Source organism: Silurus aristotelis, assembly GCF_946808225.1.
Source record: "Silurus aristotelis genome assembly, chromosome: 22".
Taxonomy (NCBI): domain Eukaryota; kingdom Metazoa; phylum Chordata; class Actinopteri; order Siluriformes; family Siluridae; genus Silurus; species Silurus aristotelis.
The window spans coordinates 4276384-4290815 of NC_139595.1; the positions used below are offsets into that span (position 1 = coordinate 4276384).

Sequence of the window (14432 nt, forward strand, 5' to 3'; positions counted from 1 at the left end):
CATCATTAAAAGCTCATGGGCCTGAAAGCCCTGGCATCACGTACAAAGCAAGAGGCATACACAGAACAGACAATTTACCATCTATAATAGCAGCCCTTTCAGCAGAAAGTCTATCAAGAAACACTTTATCCCGCGTTTCTATTTGCACAGGCTTGTCGGGTTCATCCAAAGACGCAGCCTCAGGTGTGTATAAATCACTGAACTGTATGTTCGGCATGTGAAATGGCAACATGAGGTAATGGGACCGAATCCCAGTGTTATGTAAGGCAGAAGAGAAACACTCCCTGGCTCGACTATAAGGTGCCGTTGCTTTGTTGCCGTTCTTTGTGCTTCAGTTCTGTTTCGGTTTGATTGAGCCTTGGGGCAAAAAACAAGAGCTAGAACAGCACGGCCTCAGCCTTCAGGTGTGCATAGCGGAAAGAAAGAAAGAAGGAAAAAAACCCTAACGTGAACGGCGTTCTTGTTCCAGAAACTTTCCACAAATATTTGAGGTGTACTGAAATTAGAACTGGACGTGAGCCAGGCCTTTGAATTCCAGCAAAGATGGCTGCACGAGCCAGCCAATCTCTGTTTTTCATTTCTCGACTCTCCAACCCCCACTCTCACTCTATTTTTCTTCCCAGAGCCCGCGAGTCTCAATGCTATCATTCTCTGATTCGGCGCGAATCTGGCCGCGCGTGTGCAGGAAATGGGACCAAACTGGCTTCCTGAGTGGCCCAGAGAGGAAACGCCGCAATAAGCAAGGGGTGTGCATTTAAAAATAACCCGGTATAAAAGGCCCGGGCAGGAGCCCACTCGCCGTCAAACTCTCCCGAGCACACTTTCCACAAGCACATCGTTCACTCGCTCCTGCGCTTTCACTCTCTCAGCATTGGCTCAAAGTCGGTACACAGCAGGTACGCTTTGTAAAACAACTACCAGTAATGGGCTGAGAAAAAGCTGAGGAGAGAAACCGGACCTCAAATTGGACTTGAACACAAATCTGATGTTCCACAAGCGCATTCACAACCTCAGCCCACATAAAGGGAACTTTTTTTTTCTGGTTTGTTTGAAGGCCCTTATGGCTTTTTTCTGTTCTCCATCCCTACTATATGTTTTTATTTGCTGTGAAACAAAAACGCAAGAAAACAAAAAGACATATGCAACGCGACTCTTTGATGGAAGCGAAGCGCGAGTTTCAACATGTTTGAATTTCCCTTAAAAAGTTTTTCTGTGTTTGGTTGTAGTAGGAATGATCCTGTAGATCACACGAGTAATTAGTTCAGGCATGGAGAACATGAACCTTAGAGACCTGGGCTATGACCCACACATACACACAGATGTAACACATCTGCACGGTGACATACAAACCGTAGTGATGATAGAAATGGACTATTAAAATTAGCCCACCGGGGAAACACCTTCTGCTTTTCGTACGTGTCGCTCGTGTAGGACTTTCTAAAAGATCACCATTCACATCATTGTGTGCAGATGTCGAGGTATTACTTGGAAACAAAACAGAAAGTGAACTCTTGGAATGCGTCCAATACGGGCAACTTGATTGTTTCGAAAAGCAAGACGTGGATTCTCTGATGGATTCTCGATTCTGATTGGTCGGAATGGTGTGAATGAATGTGGTTCAAATCAAATTTATATTAAGGTGCTCGTTCTGTTATCTTCTCTACAGTAAAAGTTCTTTCACAGGGACATCTGTGATGGACACGTCACATTATCCGAGGTTCAAGACAACAAATAAACTAATGATAATGTTAACAAAGAAACATGTTATCAAGGAGTCATATTGTTTGTCAAATTAAGGTCAAAGGCTAGCAAGGAAGTAGCTGTTTATGGCTCCTATATCAAGTTCTACATGTTTTTTCATTAATAAAAAAACATCATTTTGAAAAAATTGCTTTAGTGAAACATTGGGACATGATGTTATTGGAACGCAATCAACTTCGAGGTAGTTACAGTAAGCACAATCCCCTCCAGGCAACATCACACCAGCGCGTCATCGATCGCTTTCCACTTTCGTCGATCCTCCACTTTCGTGTCATTCCTTGCCGTATTGTCTCTCCTCCGTTCGTGTGACCTCTGAGCTTTTTTGGCAATCGTTCCAATTTGCTACACCATCCAGACAAATAAGGAACATGGGCTTTGGGAAGCGTTTGCTCATCAGTTTTTTGGCCTGAATTCAAACCCCAAGGATGCTCTGGCATGTGGTGTATTAATTCACGTCTGAATCATCCTCGATTTGAAAAATGGAACAGAACCTTGAGTCTGGCTTCAGTCACAAACAAGAAAGGGGGCTGGACGTAGGGGCAAAGTAGGTATTTCTTCAAGCGAAACTGCATCAGTAAACGTGGGCCGCGGTGAGCTAATGTTATTCAACAGCTGCCGTGAAAACATTGACTGGTCTTTTTGCAATAAGGGACACTCTGTCTGTCAGAGTTTGAACACACAAACACATGCTGCCACATTGCAATTACAATGTGCATGTTTTACAGTGAGGTTCCATAGAAACACACACACACACACACACACACACATGTTCGGTTGACACATCGAAATGATGCCTGATTTCTGGCTGGGAGTGGATGGAGGTTGGCCATATTGAGCTAAAGCACACACACACATCAGGCGGCCTAAAAGTATCTGACTGCGTGCATGACGTGTGTTTATAATTGCTGTCATTTTGTGCCAAGGGAAAAAAAAAAACTACCTAGAATGAAAATCTTTCTTTACGCTTCTTTGGGCTCAGTCATAATTATTTGTCTTAAAGGATTATACAGGACTATACGCAGCCCCTTTGATGCAGCTGAGACACAACGGTTATGGTTCTCATCTCGTCACCCACTCAACTCGCATGCGGTACAGCAGCAAAACAAAGGAGGAAGTGATACGACGATTCATGAACTGCCACAGGAATTAGGAGGCTTGTAGAGCGAGTGCTTGTTCAGATCGAGCCTGGTTTGGACTTAAGTGCTCAAAGAGATGATCCACACACCCCACTTCACATTCCACACATTACGCAAGATCAGAAATGAAGGGTGTACCTGCAAGTGTACCTCTTGTAGACAGGTGCATTAAGGAATTGTATGCATTTAAAATCATTAATGTCAACATGGGTGCATTTCCAATAATAATTATTACATTGTATTATTACATTGAAAAAGCATCTCACACTCTCAGGAAAAGGAACAGTGCTAATCTACTAGGCAGTGCCTTTTCTTAGGGTGGTGTCCCTTTGGAACATCTTTTGTACCTTTACTAAACATTATGTCCATGCTTACATTTGACTAATTTATAAAGACAAAAGATGTTCCTGGAAAGCGTATCACCTGACTGAGTTTAATTATTTTTAAAAAAGTAAGTATAAGCATGAATCACAAATATAATAATAGGAGTTATCAATCCCATGAGAAACAAGGATTCTCCTGCACTCATTATGTGGTACCATTAAAGCTTCATTAAGTACCACTTAAGCACTAAAAGGAGGTCATTATTGCTACAAAACACGTTTGCACCTTTCAGATCAGAAGCTAAAAGATGGATCCTTGAGACAGGCTAAAGATCTACTCAGAGCAGGTGTGAAAATGCGCCATCAGTCCTGGTTTCTGGTATCAAGCACTTCATGGTGTATGCAGATGCGCTGCCTGCCATGGACCCTGGAGTGGATTTATGCAAATGCATCCCCACTAGACCCATCCATTAAACCTGTGTTTGCATTTGACCACTTGTTAGAAAGCACGTGACGTGTAGAGAGGGGTATTTATTGCATCCCCCCACCCCCCCCCCGAGACCCTGCGTCATTAGCGAAACTTAATGGCTCCGTCATCAATGCGATAGAATCGCAGCGCCGATCGGCTGCGTCCCTCCTCCGACTCGAGTGCCGCCGCCGCCGCCGCCGTCTCATTTGCACGTGAATGGCGCTCGACGTGAGCGCCGAGCGCGCGGCCGAGAGGGAGACACGAGCGGCGCCCACGTTTTGAACAAACCCGCTGCGCCGTCTCACACACACACACACACACACACACACACACACATACACACACACACACACACACACACACACACACACACACACACACACACACACACACACACACACACACACACAAAGAAGCCAGCATGACACACTTACTGATGAAATGGGGGGGGGGGGGGGAACCCATTTCAGTAAACAAATATTCACTCATCAGTCCAAACATTAATGATCAAGTGCATTTAACTATTGATGAAACGCGCACGTGGCCAATAAATCAAAACGCTATAGAAATTAAACACATGGTGATGGTGATGATGATGATGGCGATGATGGCACTCACTGTGACTATATATTGAGAAGCAAACATTTCTGGGTTCCTGGAAAATGTAAATAAAAATATCAGACACCTGTTGCTGAAATTCATCTGTTTAAAAATGAAATTAATTTTTATTATTTCATTTTTTTCCTCCATTTTCTCACTTGCAAATTGATCTGGTGTGAGTTAAAGTGTGAGTTTTGTAAGTCTTTTTTAAAAGGTAGCAACAAAGTAAAGTGAAGTAGCGAGTTGTATTCCTCCAAGAAGAATTAAAGGGGATAAAAAAAAAAAAGAAGATCTTGTGGTTTGTGCTTTTTTTTCTCATCAGACTGTCTGTGAAATGACACACCACCTACAAGGAAACTATATCTGCCTTGATTGTTATGTTGCAGTTACTTTTCAGGATTATTCGCAACTTTTTTTTTTTTTAAACCAGTGCTGCAGCACCAAAATATCACGAGATCAGACGCAAACTGATGCACGGCTGATTTACACGACCGCCCATAGCCGTGATTAAAAAACCTGTTGAAGGTTTTGTTTTTTTTTGTGTGGGGGGGGAGATAGAGATTGCGCATGCGCGGGGCGTCAATAGAGCGCCGCCCTAACTCGTGATGTCACAGCCCCGCGAGCAGCTAAATGCGTGTATGAGCGCGTGCAGGAGGGACAGAGAGCGCGCGCCTTACTCATACTGAACAGTGAGCGCGAGAGACAGTGCGTGTGTGTGTGAGAGAGAGAGAGAGAGAGAGAGAGAGAGAGAGAGAGAGAGAGAGAAAGAGGAGACAGCGCGCGCCTGACCGACTCTGCTCTTTTATACCGGCTATTTTTGGGGCGTTTGAGCTCCATCCTGAACGCCGCTTCCTCCGCTCGCACAATTGGTCCAGCTGTGGTCTTTATAAAGGAGGAGGGTTTTTACCTGGAGCACAAACCCGCTGCCAGCTCAGGACTCTGCAGCAGCTGCAGCTTTATGGGACACAAAACCAACTCCGGATCAGTCGTGTGTTAAATCTTTTTTTTTTTTTCGTTGTTTTTTTTGACGAGGAGTTGTTGTTTTTTCTTGTTTTGAGTATAACTTTGGGGAAAATGGCTTTACCTGCAACCATTTTGCCCTCAATTGCAACCTTTGCCGGACAGAAAGAGAAACAGTGGGAAAATGTAAGTAAACGCTGATTTTACGCATTCCGTGCGCGCATTTGACGCACAAGCTGTGCACTGAACCCACCGAAAAAGTTACCTTTACAAAGTACAAGTTGTTTAGCAAAAGATCTTAACAGTGAATGCATTTTTTGTTGTTGCAGAGGTGGATGGAAGACGTGGAAAAGCCGCTGGCGTGCGCGCTCTCGAGCGTGGATGCGGGCTGTGCCATTAAGGACGACGATGAGCTGAGCCGTTACGTGGATCTGGACTTTATTCTGTGTAACACACGCATTCCGGACTGCGAGATGGTTCAGACGGACTATAATCCAGCAGTGGACCACTGCAACCTGTACCAGACAGGGAGCGCGTACGTGCCGCCTCCACCACCCACATATTCCCAAAGCTTCGTTGGGGAACTGTTGCACTCCGAGCCGGACAACGCGTACGGCATGAGCGCATCGAGCAGCAGCACGAACACCGGGATTCAGGGCAGGTTCGTGTTTAATTCAGCGCCTTTTCAGAGACAGGACTTCGTCGAGGGGATCAAGGCTGAGCCGTGCACGGATGGCTACGGTCCCGTGCTGGGCATGGTGCCACAGAGCTGCCATCGCATCAAGCAGGAGGGCAACGTGTCGTGCGCGATGTCCTTTGAGCAGCCGAGGCTCGCCGTCTCTCCGCAGGCAGCGGGAAACATGACGCCGCCGCTCAGCCCGGACGACCAGGCGCGTTGTCACACGCAGATCTGTCGCTCTAGTTTCCCACAGACCGCCTACTACTCGAGCCAAGCGCCTCTACAACCACCACCACCGCAGCAGCAGCAGCCTCAGCACCAGCATCAACAGGTGTACGCGTATGCGGCCATGTTCGACGACGGACTCGGCATGGTGCAGCCCGGCGCCCCGCGCGCGCTCCTCACGCCGCCGTCCTCGCCGCTCGACCTGCTCGAGTCCAAGCCGAAGCGCGGCCGACGCACCTGGCCGAGGAAGCGCGCGGCCACGCACACCTGCACATTCGCCGGATGCGGCAAGACGTATACAAAGAGCTCGCACCTCAAAGCGCATCACCGAACTCACACCGGTAAGTTTTTTTATATCATCAAAAACTTTCCACCAACAACAAGACCAGCACTGTGATTATTATTTTTTTATACGCAACAACTCCTCCTAAAATAACATCTATTTTTTTCCCCAGGTGAGAAGCCATACCACTGCAACTGGGAAGGCTGCGGCTGGAAGTTTGCCCGCTCCGACGAGCTCACACGTCACTTCCGCAAGCACACAGGCCACCGACCCTTCCAGTGCCACCTGTGCGAGCGCGCCTTCTCCCGCTCCGACCATCTGGCACTGCACATGAAGAGGCACATTTGAGGAAGAAAGAGAAAAAGAGAGAAGACAAACGGCAAAAACAAGCCAAAGCCTTATTACTGCCTTATTTAAATCCTTTGTACAAGACCAAAAGACTTTTTATTATTGGGTCGATAAAGATTTCTATTGTTCTTTACACTTTTGTATAAAAAAAAAAAGTAGCTGGTACTACGTGGGATTTATAGAACAGGCAGTTCATTGCTGCATAAGTGTATTGGGGACAAACAGCAACCTACAGGGCTGGTCCTATAATATATAAAAAATTCTCTATATATCTCTATATATAAGTATGTTAAAACTGGAAACCATGTGTACACAAGTTAAACACAGTGCCTTTATATGAATGCATTTTGCATGCATGCAGTGCTGCCAGGATTGTGCAAAAACCTCATGCGTGATGACAATGTTTTCCCTCTCGAAACTGCCTCCAAATCGTCTGAAGGACCAAAACTGTGTTTTCACACTTTGATACATTCTCAGCCATCTGTTGTTGTTTTTTTTTTTTTTTAAGATATTTTCTAGCTATTGTATCATAAAGGTACAATGACATGTTCAAGCCCCTTGTACATTAGCACACACACACACACACACACCAGGGCTAGATGCTCTGCATTATTATTAATTGTTTTTGGTCTTTTTTTAAAGAATGTGTACATAAGTTTTATATTGTATTTATTGTACATATTAAACTAAATTTGAATATATTCGTCGCTTTGCGTGTCTTGATTTGTGAGGATTTCTTTTTTTCTTGAAACAGACAACATGCATATTTAAGGCTCTTATTATGGGCTGCTTTGATGTTTTGGAGTCCCACAAGCTCATTACTGGTAACCATGCGCCCTTTAACACGCCATTTGGTTACGGCAAGGGGACGAAGCTGCTATTCCTGAACCCCCACTCAGACTTATGGAATCGAGTAGTATAGTTTAAGCCAAGATGCTTTCCAGCTGCTGTGAGACGAGGGCCCGCAGCCTGTGGCTTTCGCCTATAAATACAAACATTACATTTACATAATTACAGAGAGAAAATTTAGATATGTCTGGACAGAGGGGCACTGGGCTCCATGCTGAACATTCAGAAGTGCAGGGATAAAGTATTTACAGGAGAGGTCTGGCGAGGACCTGCTGGTGTGAATCAAAATCAATCAAAACGTGTTTGTGGACTAATAAATAATCAGAACACCACAAGTTCTGCTCGTGGGAATCGTGGTATGGTCATGTTCAGTTCTGGTGAGTAAAATTTCTCATATGAGAAAAAAGAAGAAATGCAAGCCAGGTTATTAATAGCAAGTGGTATAGCTGGTGAAGTGTAAAAGAAGGAGTCTCATTTCACTTTTTTTTTGTTTTGTTCTGAGGATAGTAACTTCTACTACCAGGACATGCATGAACAGCAATATAAAGTTTCTCATTTTAAGTGTTTCTAAATTGGTTTGAAGAGAACAAGAAAAAATTCTGTTAATGTGTTTCAGGATTAATGTAGGGTTATGTGGAGCGATACACCCACACATACACACAGGCTTAAAAACTAGCTTTCTGGAAAGAACCAAGAAAAAAAGACAGTGTAAACTAAAATCTGACCTAATTAACAAGTCCCGAAGCAAATAGTCAACGTTTGTTGGAGTTCAAATGAAGTGATAAGTACAGCAGTTTGGCCCTTGACACGGCCCTCATAAACACATTCAGAAAAGAAAAAAAAAAATGTTTTCCTGCACCTCAGGAATCCCCGAAGGCAGCCTCTTATTAACCCACTTGACACTGGACACACTGCAGCTCAATCTTAAAAAAAAAAAAGAATGGAGGAGAAAAAAAAAAACCCGAGAGTTAAGAATGTGGCTGAGCACGCCTGACGAGAAACTAAAATTAATCACATGTGGATGCTAAGTAAACGAGAGGCGTCATTGAATGACAGAGAATAACACGAGCAAGAAATTCCTGCCCCGTATTTCAATGTCACCCGAGCCTTCTCCTTTCTCGCTTTGAATCTTCGATTCGAGCCCCTAGTGCAGTTTTTAGTCAATACAAAAGTGCGCTGCGGAATGTCCTGTTATTTCAAACGGCTGTAATTGACATACCAAAAGCCACAAATTTCATCCGGTTGCTGAACCCGTGCCTTCATTTTTCAACCTATTCAAGTCGAAAAAGCATTTCGAAGGATGCTTTTTGAGCGGCGTTCCCTACACGTAGCTTTCTGAGAAAATGGAAATAAGATGCGCGTGCGAGTTTGACTCTGTAATCGGACAAAAGGAAGTTTCTTAATAGGGAGATTGCATTATACAGAGGAAAAAAAATACAAACTGGAACATGGTGTACAACTCAAAGGCACACTTGTTGCACATCTCTGATGGCAATCTATACTACAGATTCACATGGGTGAGGAAATCAGGCGCTTGTGTGCTGAGACATGGCTTTTGAGTTTTTTCCCACCGTATGACCAAAGTTTCTGAGATGTCATGGTGAAGTCTTTTTTTTTTTTAAAACAAGGTGCAGCCCACAAAAAAAATCTATTCATTTCAACCCTATCAAAGTTTTTAACTTTTTTGTTTGTTTGTTTTGTTTTAAACAATTATTCTTAAATTCTCTAATGATGCCCAAAACCAGTCACTGGTGCTATAACATATACCTTAAAGCTGCAAATCCTCAAGCAGGTTCTTCAACCTTTTTTTTGACCATTCGAACCAAATAACTATATACACTACAGAGATTAGCAGGAATTGCTCATACGGTGCTGTGAAAAAGTATTTTTCCTAATTTGAATTTTTTGTTGCATATGTGGGACACTTAAATAATCATCAAACAAATTAGCAGTTTTTAAACTTTGATTTTATTTATTAAGGGAAAAAAAGCTGTCCAAACCTGAAGCCTCAAGCGAACTCGGGTTATGCATCAGGACAACGATCCGAAACACACCAGCAAGTCCACAAACAAACAAACAAACAAATAAAGATATTAAGGTTTTGAAATGGTCTAGTCAGAGTCCGAACTTGATTGAGATGCTGTGGCATGACCTTAAACAGGCCGTTTATGCTCGAAAACCCTCCAATGTGGCTGAATTAAAACAATTCTGCACAGTAAAGTGGGCCTAAATTCCTCCACAGTGATCTAGAAGCCTCATTGCCAGTAATCACAAATGCATGATGCCAATTTTTGCCATTATATGACAAAACCAGTTATAGGGTTAATGGGGGCCATTACTTTTTCACACAAGGGGTTAAGACAGCTTTTTTCTCGTACTGAACAAAATAACCACGTACGAACGGCATTCTGGATTTACTCCTGTTATCTTTGTGTAAAATCTGTTTAATGATCTGAATCGTTCGTAACACAGATGTAAAAGAAATTAGAAACTACTTTTTCACAGCACTGAAAGACGTTAAAAGCGTAGGTTCCTGTTTCTAATTTATATTTTTGAGATTTGACCTGTGACTACAATATCAACATGTGCCTTATGAAAAATAACCAGCATGCCACCTGAGCAGCTTCATGCTCAATCAACCAGAGACACAAATCTCGATTACTGCCAAATGTTTCCATAACAATAAAAATGTCTTCAAAGTCTTGAATATTTCTCCCAAATTGGTCCGCATGCCAAATCCCACCCACCAGACAGCTTTTAATAAATCACACAATGAGGTATGGTGAAGGCGAAGACCTGACAGGTGAATCCAGCCAGTCACAATTCTTGCTGCTTCTGCTGCATCACATGATAATGGAACATTTTCAGAATAATGCTCTCCACCCGATTCTGCATACACGAGCTCACAGATGGACACGATTGCCGAGTGTTACTGTGATTGACAAAGAAAAAAAATAAGAGAGGAAAATAATCTGTAGTATGTGCTAAATGACTAGACTAGATTTGGCTGTAACGAAGTGAAATACTTTTGTTATCCACGATCGGAAAGACGCACGTGACTTTAAGGAATGTATTCGTGGAAAGTGACATGAAAATAAATAAGTAGCACCTGCACCCATGGCTCAGTCGTACACGCCAAACCAGTAAGTATGCGCAACCTTGTCGACGCAGAGGCCTCGAAGCTTGCAGCCTGTGCGTAAACACCTGCGGAGATGAAATAGAGATGCAAGCCGAGAGTCAAAATATATGCAAGAGCACAGAGTTAAAATGTTAAAGGATGAAGATTACCCAGGTTAATTAGGTTAATAAATAAGGCAAATGCATCTTGGTTAAGTTACCAATACCAGTATGTTTTCCTCACCAATACACCAGATGTTGAGTGTAGCCCATGAGTGAGAGACAAACCAATAGGGAATTCTAATCACTGAAACTGTACCTATAACAACATAATTAATCCTGCACACGCTCAGTGAATGACTGTGAAAACGACTAAAAAGAGTCAAAAGAATGGCGAAACTCACATTCCTGCTGTATCATGACTTCAACTCAATAGAAAACTCATGCAAACATCTGTTATTGTGTGAGGGATCTTACTAAGAAACCCAATACAGAGATTTGATTAATGCTCAGGGTTCCACGTGAGAGTTTTTTGCATTAATATTGCCAGAATATAAAATTTACATTGGTTGTATATATATATATAATAAAATAAATAAATAAATAAATAAATAAATAATAAAATGAATGAGACTCAAGCTGCAAAAAGAAATATTTTCATTAGTGACACCTGAACCAACACTGTAATCAGGAATGAATCCGCAATCTGTATGTAATTTGACTTCATTAAAAATAAATCCCATTGATTTTCATCGATTATTTGAGTTTAATGTGAAAGTCAAGCAAATAAAATCCATCTCCATTCAAACAAATCCGTACAAGCAGAACAAATCAGGCATGTTATCAGGACCGCTTAACAAAATATAAATACTTGTCTCACATTTGCTGTTGATATACAGAAACTAAAACAGAAAATATTATGAAGGTAGTGTTGGACAAACACAATAAATATATTAGGACATAAAGAAATAACACCGTATACAGTATAAAGCCATAAGAAAACGTTCCGAAAATCGTGTTAAACAAATCATCAGGAATTCCGCTTCACCGCAATTGTTCCTGCAATCACAAATTATACATTATTTTACCGTCAGTGAAAAGCGACCCTTTGGAAAACAGAAAAACTGCACAAATCGATGGCTGTGCGCTCGTAAAGGGCAAAAAAAAAAATCAAAAACAATCAAATCACACTCTTAAATCTAAAAATACACCATACTTGGAATCAGTTCATGTGCTGATACTTGGCCTGAAGTTTGGTTGTGTGTACTAAAAAGTAACGTAAATCCCAAAAGAAAGCTTACTACCGAATGAGGTTTGCTAACTGCTTCCAATATGCGCTAGCAACATGACCTTTGACCTTTAAATTATCAAAAATCACTTCGGTGCTGTGAGGTGTGTTTGATTAACAGAGCCGAAACGGGCAGTGAGTGATGTCCCCCGTGATTTTAGATCAACCCTACAGTCACACACGCAAGCAACAGGTGAGCGTTACGTTTTTCCGCTTAATCCAGAATTTAGATTTTTATCAACTGTACGTAAATTAGAAAATCTAAATCGCCTGACTAACGATTTCCCAGCAGTCCAATGGTGCATGAGGTCTGACGTTTCACCGTAATAGCGTTCACCACTTCACTCTAAATTCCTATATGCAAAAGTTTCATGCACCGAAATAGTACGAAAAAAAAAACAAAAAACGTACGTTCGTTGTAGAAAAATAAGGCTTTGACAAACGTAGCAAAGATTGTCCCTACGTCTAATGAGTGCATATAGCTAATACAGTATTTCCTTGCTAATCTGTTGCTAAGATAGTACAAAGCTTGAACCCTAACATATCAAATCGAACAAATGCAGTTCTAATAAAAGATGCGTATAAATTGTTTAATAAAATTTGTATTTGAAGTGAATATGGTTATGGGGTTGGTATGTAACATGGCTTGGTTTTAAATGATGTGAGGTTTCTTTACTAGAAAAGGTACTGATCCGTGTCTTTATAAAATGCTCCTATTTTAGAAAACAATAAATACGGTGCAAAGTAGGTCGACTTCTGAATAACAAAATAAAATTTCATGGCCAAAGCGAACAGAGCATTAGAAGAGTCATTTTTTTTATCAAGGGCACTCTTTTACCAGTGTTGTATTTGGTAGAGCCAAAACAAACAAATAAACAATAAAAAAAAAAAAAAACTGTCTGAAGCAATTTTTAATTATATTAAATGTGTCTGTTCAGCTTATATAACCTTTGGTCATTTGTTCAGTCATGGTTTTGTCTCATATCACAATGCGTTTTAATTGGAACCTGAGAGATAAACCCATAAGATTTGGTTTGCCTGTGTGTTAGGCAGCGTGGGATAGAGTGCAATTTTAGCAGCAGAGAAAACAACTGAGTTATGTGAGCCTCAAAGCTCGGGGGAACGCTTGACAGTAAGAATTTCAATAGACCCGGTGTTCTGTTTTTTTTTTTTACCCTCGGAGAAAGCGGTATTTGGGATAGCTATGGCGGCCCTGGCCCTGACAAGGCTCTGTGGACTGGCCTCACGTTCTGGACATGTCGACCCGGCTCAGAGCGAGAGCCAGCTCCAGATCCTGCTGTTCTTGGAGGCGGAGCCTCTTCAAGCGCTCTTCCTCCTTCTTACTCTCTCGCTTGGCCCACTCCAGCTGCTCGACTTCATTTCCGAACTAAGAGAAAGCAAGACACAGAGAGAGGCTTACATCGGATATGTCTGAGTAACAGCAAACACAAGAACACACACACACATGCACACAGAGAAATAATACACTCAGGCATACATGGCATTGGAGGGACAGATTGGTTGATTACAATGAAGCATATGAATGTTTCCATTTATTTTCTTTTTATATTTAAAAAAACCATCTTATTGATCAGTTCAAATGACAAATCTCTTGAAAAATGTTGCTTTATTTATACCACAGCACTTGAATCTGGTAGGACAAAGAGGTGTTGATTTATTTTCTAACAGTAGCTCTGACGATAGTTTGGTCTGACACTTCTCCGTAGTAAAAGCTCATTTATAGGCGATTGTACAATGGAAGGTCCATGAAATCTAAATAAAAATGGATTAAAATGTAAAAGCACCATTAATGATTTGTTGAAGTATTTAACAAAAGAGACAATTATGAAAGGAGTCTTCAGTGTCAACACGTCTGTAGTTTGAGGAGTTTAAGTTTTGTGGTTTGTCAGCAACAGGAAAAAGCTGCATTTGTGTTTTATAAACATCAAGAGAGGAAGGAATGAGAGACGGAGAATGACTTGCTTTAATTTAAGTAATGACAGAAACTTGCCTTGCAGAATAGCCAAAGGATTCAAAGTAACTAACGGATTAAAAGGCCGATGTTGTTCGTTAATAAATTCAAAATCGGCAAATTGCTGTGGTATAAGATGGAATAAAACACTTCATTTCAGGACATGCTGTTATAGGGAAAAAAGATCAACTTCAGGGTGGTGATGCATTCCAGGATAAAAGCGATGATTTTCCTTTAACAGCACACCCTGTCAGGTGTTATTCCGTGGGTTGTATTTGATGGAGGGGTTTCATTTACAGTGGAGGTGTGATTCTGTTCCACAACAATCAGACATGCTCAGTTGTGATGCCACCCAACCACAAAACTTCAATCAAATCATTGACATCTCAAATTCACCCACGTTCACTTGGTATTTTTCTTGG

General features: G+C 41.9%; 2 protein-coding genes across 4 annotated transcripts in view; one reads left to right on the forward strand and one right to left on the reverse strand.

Annotated features, from left to right (window-relative positions):
• Positions 1 to 4739: 4739 nt before the first annotated feature.
• On the forward strand, positions 4740 to 7485 carry klf2b (Kruppel like factor 2b). Its single transcript, XM_083525357.1, has 3 exons — positions 4740 to 5435; positions 5579 to 6494; positions 6609 to 7485. Exons 1-3 carry the CDS (start codon positions 5364 to 5366, stop codon positions 6782 to 6784), a joined length of 1164 nt encoding a protein of 387 aa, XP_083381483.1. The 5' UTR covers positions 4740 to 5363; the 3' UTR covers positions 6785 to 7485.
• Positions 7486 to 11496: 4011 nt separating this feature from the next.
• eps15l1b (epidermal growth factor receptor pathway substrate 15-like 1b) overlaps positions 11497 to 14432 on the reverse strand; it is a 28948-nt gene continuing 26012 nt past the window's right edge. For all 3 annotated transcript variants that reach the window (XM_083525354.1, XM_083525352.1, XM_083525353.1), the window contains one exon: positions 11497 to 13425. In XM_083525354.1, the coding sequence (XP_083381480.1) occupies positions 13415 to 13425 (11 nt within the window). In that variant the 3' untranslated portion in view covers positions 11497 to 13414. The remainder of the gene's footprint in view (positions 13426 to 14432) is intronic.